The following is an 8,293-nucleotide window of genomic DNA, read 5'->3' as shown; positions in this document are numbered from 1 at the left end:
TTACCGCATTCATCACTTAGTAATCTCCAAGGAAAGATTATTAAAACAAGATAAAACCGGAAAAAAAATTCACATTACCTAATTCACCCTCACTCTTAGGTGCACACTCAACTTACACAGTTGTGGGAATTCAAACATCAATCACCGAAAGAAATAGAACGGCAAGTCGTTGAGAGAGACTAATGAGCTAATTAGGAAAAATGTGTGTTGCACTAAATAAAATTAATGATGACTTTTCTTAGAAAGTCAAGTTTGGTCTCGTCCCCTATGCGTGTGTTAGATGCGGGAGGTCTTCCCATCGGGCAACACGACCCATTAGGAACTAGGTCGAACTCAATTTTGATAGCCCATAAAGTAATCATTCCGACCCTCTCTAACCCATTAATATGTCTTGGTCCACCGGGACGAAACAGGCTGGACTAGTCCAACCCATTTGACAGTTTTACTTAAATGAAGATAAGTTATCCCTTCTTAAATTATCTTTATAAAACCTATCTTTCAATCTTTTTTCCGATTCTTTCTTTATACAATCAGAAGTCGTACAGGTGTAAAGCGTATCCTCCAAGTTTTTTAACATAGTTATAGATACGGTTTTTGGCTTCTTTTACACCTTTAATATTATAAGATCTTTGTTAGTAACACACATGCCTGTTAACCGCATTAAAGTGCACGGCCTTTCGGCGGCGTATTAGACTTTCCAGTTTGGGACACGAAGACATGATATTGGAACCCTGTTTCAAATAGGAAAGAGTTAACATGGCCACTAGGGATGATTCGCTGGTTCAACATATTTCTACTTTCATCTTCCCGATAACTTTTATTTGGGGTCTTAATCCATTTTAAGACGTTCAAAGCCGCCCTTCTGAAATTAATGCCTACGTATGGAGAATTATCAGAGCCTTGGGTGACTCTATACACATACAATGTTATATTAAACTTGTCCATCTTGACCCCCAAAATGGATTGGGAAACCAAACCTCATAAAAACTTAAAACATGACCAAAAAACTGTTTTTTTAAATAAAGATCAAAACTTCATGTTAATAAAAAATAAGTTTATCAAATGATTAACAAAAGTACTTATGATCACAAACAACATTCAAATATCACCGTGTCCAATTTGAAATTACTACACCGGTCTACTGACCCTGAAGCTAAATAACCAAAATAAAGGATGGCAAGTTCCTTAAGTCTTGGTGTCTGTAAAACTCATGCCTGCAACTTGTTTAAGATCATCTTTTTTTTTTCTTCCATAAACCATGACCGCTTTGTTACAAAACTATACTTCCTGAAGAACTGGGTTGTGTCAGATGCAACACCATCAGAGACTTGATTTAACTGAGCAAACATTTTGATTCCAAGATTTGTCTAAAACTCACATTACACCCATAACCCATTCAAACGTGTACAATAAACCTCAATATTTCAAAATTCAATCAGCATTTTAGCTTTGCTTGACATTCTATATATACAACATGCAACAGGGAATGTATAAATATTCAGAAAATGAAAATCGTAGATCAAATGTACTATCTCGAATTAAATAGCTCATAGAAATGCTTAGTAGGATTTTGATTCAATGAATCAAAGAGAAACCAGTCGGAAAAACGCACCCAAGAGTGCTGAGCAAGTTAATGACCTGAAAATATTCAATTAAACATCAATCAATACCAGCAATTGATCTTTCGTACGAAAAATAAACAAGACAAGAATGAAATAAATGGTGATCAAAGATTTGCTTACCAACTCATAATTACAAGCAATGCTATTTTCAGTCCTAGCGTACATTTCGGTTAAGCAATCCTTGAAAAGATAGGTAAAGATCTTTATTATCTGAGCCAAATATCTCATCTGCCTTTCTTAAAGTTTCCTAAAAGAGCACAGGACAAGTGGAACAGTGATTAACAAATAACAACTGCTTGGATACAATTTCAGTTCAAAATTCAGTACTTCAAATCAATATTTATTTACCTCTCGTGTTTGTTTCTGAGCATTTAATTCCTTAATGTTAGCAAGAAATGCACTGAACTGCTCATATGACAGGCGACTCCTGAAAAAAGTGATATATTTCATTAGTTCCATTGGTTTCTTAAATAAATTGAAGTAAAAAGTAACTTCGCAGAAGAGAGAAATAAAGTCACCTGGCCTGACGGAAAAACTCCTTTCCATCAATCTTTGGAGTTCGACCTAACAGATTTAAAAGACTATGAGGGATAAAACAAATGAAATGTAATAATGAAACACATCATGGAGGTATGTGCATCTTTATGATTTATATAGAACAATACCCTAACATAACATTTCAATCAAGAATTGCGGAAGACAACAAACTTCAAGGATCAATCTTAGTAAGATTGAGAGAAAACAATTTTATCACACATAAACAATGAATATTGAAAACCTGGAATTGATCGTCCTCGAGGTGGAGAATTTGCTGCTGATGACTGCTGACTTGATGGATACCATGAAGAGAGAGATGACCGCCCATCATATGAAGTTTTGGACGGAGAGGTGGCACCAGATGTTTGATTGGGTGATACAGCAGCAGAATACCCTCTAGGAGAACCAGACGTTGAGATCACTTTTGGAGTTGCAGTTGGTGTAAGACGTGGCGTGATATACGGGGTCAAAGAAAACTTTTGCCCTGAATACCTGGAAGCTATAGGACAAAAGAAAAGAAATCAATATGGGTCTCATAAGAGATTATAAAACACTTGAAAACCCACTTTTCCTAATAAATAGATAATCATCCACCTTCCTCAATTGTTCTACCCACATCTGCAGAGCCACTGTGTGAATGATGTGTCGTATAGTCATTTCCATCATCATCTGTAAACAATAAATAACAAAAGAAATGTGAACAAACAAGTACTCAACTGGCTAACAAGGCTATCTTTATGAAAATGATAATAAAATCATCAATGAGGTGAGAATTACCCTTATCAGGATACGCTTTTGGAACTGCTTGGTCACAGGTTCTAATATCTATGGTTTCAGCTTGCTGCCCCAAGAGTAATGAAAACAAACACGGGAAAAACTTGTTTAGAAGAATAGTATTTATCATCTTCAGTAGAAAAATCAATAATGACAAATAATTGAGACTAAGTTAGTCGATTGGGGTCTTACCGGTGGATGGTCATCAGCTAGCGAGCGCATCAGTTGTTTTTTGAATGTCTCCAACTATAAAATAGAAAAAGGAAAAGAAGATGTAGAGTATACAAATCACCAATCCATAACAGAAACAAGAAAAAACATGCATGCAGATAAAAAAAAGGCATGATGGTTCAGCACAAGATCTAGTCTACACGTGGAGGCAAATGGTTATAGCCAAGTTCGGTACTTCTCACAAAATGTAACTAACGAAGTTGGTTTTGTAGCATTTCATTGGTATCAGTTAGAGCATTAGTCTACAATAACAGTTGGCTATTGCCTGCTCATGCAGGATTGGTATTGGTATTTTTTACATCGGCGACCAACATATTTTTCAAGCCACTATCATCAGTATAATATGAAGTGGTCAAGGATTTGAATTGAACCCTTGACCTGAAATCTTGGCCTAGCATGAGTTATTTCAATCTATAGAATAGAAACACAGTTACGCAGAACAAACTCCATTATTATTATTATGGTATAAAAGTTGCAACATTTTTTAGGAAGCACCAAGTAATGATACCATTAGAATAAACCATTCATGCAAAAAAAATCGCAACCAAGGATTTGATATTACTACTCTATCTTTCTAATCGATGACTTGCAAACACATATTAGACACTTCACTATGTTACAAAAATGCAAGACATGCAACGAGATTGAGGGCAAATGATCCTCTGGCACAAAATATGCAAGCAGGTGAAAAATTTGAAGAGCAAAGACAAACCAGACACGCGTCAAATAAATCAAAATCACACAGGACAGGATAAAGAAATGAAACAAACTGTCACCTTGGCAAAGTCACGACTTAACTTCTTCACTGTTGCTGCCAATTCATCCCTCTCCTTCGTAAGCTTTACCTACAACCAAAAAGTAGAAATACAAAATCATCTATACCATTGCATTGATATGTACAACATATTTAAGTTTCAAATTTTTGAACCAAACTTGCAAGCAAAAAGCACTAACATGTAGCGGCAGCAGCAACAACCAAGCCTTATCCCAATAGTGGGGTCAACTACATGGATCAACTTCCGCCATAATGTTCTATCCAGAACAATGCTTCTATCCAAATCGTTAATCTCAGAGATTTTTTTTAATAACTTCTCTTATAGACTTTTCTAAGTCTTCCTCTTCGTCTAGTTGTTTAAATTCTCTCCATCTGATCTACTCTCCTTACTACAAAACCTACATGTCTTCTCTCTACATGCACAAATCACCTAAGTCTATTTTTCACCATCTTCTCCTATAAGTGACTACCTTGACCCCAACACTCTCTAATATTTTCATTTCTAATCTAATCATGTCTAGTCTTACCACACATCCAACGCAACATCCTCATCTCTGGTACACTTATTTTATTTTCGTATTGATTCTTAACCGCCCAACATTATGTCCCATATAACATTGCAAGGCTTACTGCAGTCTAATAATATTTTCCCTGCAGTCTAATAATATTTTCCCTTCAACTTAAATGGTACCTTTGTGTAACATAAAACACCTAAAGCTCTCATCCATTTCAGCCACGTAGGCATCATTAATAACTTAAGAAATTAAGAGTAATCAAATGTAATCACAAGGGTCACTGACATACCGGTGATGTACTCCGACACACGTTTGACACTAGACATACAAGATACCACCTATTTTCTATCCTCTCTTCCGGTCACCATGTTAGGTTCCTTAAAAACTTCTCTGTTAATGGCTAAGAATGACACTAGAACACAAGAATAAAACTATCTTTTTTCTTTCTGTATACAACAAAAAGACAGATATTATACTATTAAACTCATAACAAGCGCCAGTGAATGCAAAAAAAAACTAAAAAGAACCTAATTTTAACAATAGTTTAATAAATAAACAAAATCAAATAGGAATTGAGAGTGTCTATGACATACGTTTTCTTCAATGGCGGTATTAAGAGCAGAGTTAGCCTGTTGAGAAGCGCGAGTGAGAGTAGAAACACGGTCCTCTAGGTCATTGATAACTCTATCCTTGTCTAGAAGCTTCTGACGAAGGCGACCGGTATCAGACTCAAGAGACGAAACCCTAGAAGCAATAGCCATGGAAGTTATCTTCCGAGCGAGATCCAGCTGGTGGTATGGGTCCGTCGGAATAACTGCCAGAATCTCGTCGGGTAGGTCAAAATCCATCGCATTGTTCTCTGAACCACCTTGTTGCGACGACATAACCTAATATAAATTAACTCACAAGATAGTATGGAACCCTAAATTTGTAGAGAGAGAGTGGCCGGTGGTGGGTGGCTTCTTGCTGCAGAGAGAGACAGCGCTCTCTGAAAGAACAAACAGAAAGACAAAAATGAATAACGACGTTACACAACGTTGGAAAGCTTAAAAAATACTCCCTCCGTTTCTTTTTAAGTGTCGTTTTAGCATAAAGCTCTCCAACCAAGATAAATGAATTGTTATAATTTTTTTCCCATTGTACCCTCATTTTAATCCACCATATACTTTCTCTTTCTAAATAAAATTCATTAATATAAGTACTCATTAAATTATTTACTTCAAATAACTAATTCCATAATTTTCTCCACATAACTCTCTCTCTCTTCCGTTGCATTTTTCAACTACTCCTAAATTTTTGGAATTAATATTGCTTGCTATAGGAATACGTACGGCTTGCATTTTCATTAATGGCTAAAGGAAAACTTATTGCTTATTGTTTCAATGAATGGCTAAAGGAAAAAATATTCCCTCCAATTATTTTAATAAAAACTTAATTTTCCCACCGAAAAATTAAAACCAGTAGTACATATTAAGAAAGAGAGTACATATTAAGAAAGAGAGTACGTATGGGAATGAGAGTTACTCCACTTAATTTTTATTGACCAGCCAATACTTTGAATAGGAATGGGAGTTATGTATGGGAATGAGAGTACGTATTAAGAAAGAGAATTTTATGGAAAATGTGGAGTGAGTTATTACATATATTAAGAAAGAAAAATTTATGGAAAATATAAAGTTGAGTTATTTAAATAGTAAGGGTATAATTGACAAATTGTAACATTAAAACATCAAAACGACACTTAAATAGGAACAAAAAAAATCTTCTAAAACGACACTTAAAAAGAAACGGAGGGAGTACCATTTTTTTATTTTTATTTTTTTTATATAGATTATTAAATATTTTTCATTTCTACACAAAATTATCATTTTAAAAAAAAAAGTTATTCTTGGAAATTTATTCTAGTAAGAGTTTAAGGGTATCTTAGAATCACTTCTCAAAAACTGTTTTTTAATTTTTAAAAAATAAAAATTAAAAAACTTGTTTGATAAATTATTTTTAAAATAGTAATTTTGAAAATTAATTTTGTTTTTTTAGTTTTAAAAATTGAAAAAGTAAAGTTGGTAAAGGTAGTTTCAGTTTTTAATATGTAGTTTCAATTTTTATTTTAATTTTTTTTATAAAGAAATTCCAAAGAGTAAAAATTTACCGAAAACTATAAATTTTTATTAATGGTATTTTGATGATTTTTTTATTTTTTTATTTATAACTTCAAAAAGATATTAATATTGTACGATGAATTTTCAGAAGAAAAAAATCCATAATAATAATAATTATGATTTGTATAAATATTTAGCATAAAGCCATTACTAAATCCTAAATATTAATGACGGATCATTTTAATTTTATTCATGCATTCAAGTTCTGTTTTTTTTCTTTAAATAATTTAATTCTTTCGATTTTTTATATTTTCATTATATATATATATATATATATATATATATATATATATATATATATATATATATATATATATATATATATATATATATATATATATATATATATATATTAAAATATTTTACATATACATCCAACTAAATTACATCAAATAAATATACTAAAAATTAATCTAATAATGTATCACTAGCATGTATTTTGATTCGATTAAAAAGTTTTACATAGTAAGTAATACAAATTATATATGATAAATTTACTTAAGATTATTTTAAAAAAAGTACGGCTCAAAAACCTAACTATAGGAAGGCATGAAGACAATAGGCGCCACATGGACGGCAGTAGAGAAGGGCATCGAGGACCCCGATCCAGATTTTCAATGTATACTCAGTTGAACATGTTCAGAGGAAAAATTCTACAAGAGTGTGCTAAAATATCCCAATAATGTAAAGTAGTTAGCACAAATCGATAGATCAAAATTTAATTATTAATTATAATAAAAATATTTTCAATATATATTTGTTAATAAAAGTGTTCTTAAAAAATAGACTACCAAAGAGATTATTTTCTCATCTCTAAAACTGTTTTTGAAAATTAGCTTATCAAATGAATTTTTTATTTTCTCATTTCTAAAATAGTTTTGAAAAGTTAAATTATCAAACAAATTTTTTATTTATTCTCTTCTTAAAAAGACTTTTCTAAAACAATTTTATAAAATAATTTTTAAAAAGTAAAAAGCAAAACTCATTCAACCGAGCCCTTAAATTTCCTCTCAATTTATAACAAATTGACCTTTTATAAAATTATATATTTTTTTCATTTCAAAAATAATAAATATTTTTTATTAATAATAATTGTTTAAGAAAATTGATCGATCATCAAATCAGTGAGAGTGTACTGGTTCATTGTTCGAACCATTTGATCATTAGTCGAATCGCATAACATAATCGGATTAAATCAGATAATTTGGTTGAATAAATCGGTATCTATAACAAAATTATATAGTTATTAAATCGTCGAATCGGGTGATCCGATCTTCAAAGTTTCAAAATTTCAAAATATCATAATTTTAAGAATTCATTCTTTAAATTAAAATTTAAATATACACATAACAAAATAGTACAAAATACAAATTTATATAAATTTTGAACAAAGTCTAATGGAAACAGAAATTGAATAACAAAATAAATGTATTGTCAAATAAATTTAATTTTAAGGTGGAAAAGTTGTTCTAAATAAATTTTGAACAAAAACTCTTTATATTTTAATTTTATTTAAAAAAGAATTATCAAAATGACGACATTTTGTCGGAGAAAAAAAAAAAACAAAAATTTAAACAGTTGATTCTCAATTTTTATCAGTTTTGGTCGCTGACTGATTCCCACAAGTACAATACTTTAATAAATCCAACAATCAAACTATGACTCATCCGATTCTCAATT

The 8,293-nt window shown here is 31.6% G+C and overlaps 1 protein-coding gene across 1 annotated transcript; it reads right to left on the bottom strand.

The window, feature by feature from the left end:
- Positions 1 to 1,328: 1,328 nt before the first annotated feature.
- Positions 1,329 to 5,481, bottom strand: LOC127075306 (uncharacterized protein At4g15545). The gene is made up of 10 exons (XM_051016790.1): positions 5,048 to 5,481; positions 3,941 to 4,009; positions 3,126 to 3,179; positions 2,937 to 3,000; positions 2,754 to 2,828; positions 2,401 to 2,658; positions 2,141 to 2,186; positions 1,971 to 2,049; positions 1,743 to 1,869; positions 1,329 to 1,638 (listed from the first exon to the last, which is right to left on the bottom strand). The coding sequence occupies exons 1-9, from the start codon at positions 5,336 to 5,338 to the stop codon at positions 1,777 to 1,779; spliced, it is 1,029 nt and encodes a 342-aa protein (XP_050872747.1). The 5' UTR covers positions 5,339 to 5,481; the 3' UTR covers positions 1,329 to 1,638; positions 1,743 to 1,776.
- Positions 5,482 to 8,293: the final 2,812 nt, after the last annotated feature.

Source organism: Lathyrus oleraceus, chromosome 4, assembly GCF_024323335.1.
Source record: "Lathyrus oleraceus cultivar Zhongwan6 chromosome 4, CAAS_Psat_ZW6_1.0, whole genome shotgun sequence".
Taxonomy (NCBI): Eukaryota; Viridiplantae; Streptophyta; class Magnoliopsida; order Fabales; family Fabaceae; genus Lathyrus; species Lathyrus oleraceus.
Note: the sequence above shows the minus strand (reverse complement) of the source record. Positions and strands in the feature narration are given on the sequence as shown.

Excerpts from the sequence above, each read along its gene's own strand:
- LOC127075306 (XM_051016790.1), bottom strand. The coding sequence starts at position 5,338 with ATGTCGTCGCAACAAGGTGGTTCAGAGAACAATGCGATGGATTTTGAC. Across the intron at positions 4,010-5,047 it reads ATACCGCCATTGAAGAAAAC|GTAAAGCTTACGAAGGAGAG; the intron begins GTATGTCATAGA and ends TTTTGGTTGTAG. Across the intron at positions 2,659-2,753 it reads GGGTAGAACAATTGAGGAAG|CTTCCAGGTATTCAGGGCAA; the intron begins GTGGATGATTAT and ends TTTGTCCTATAG.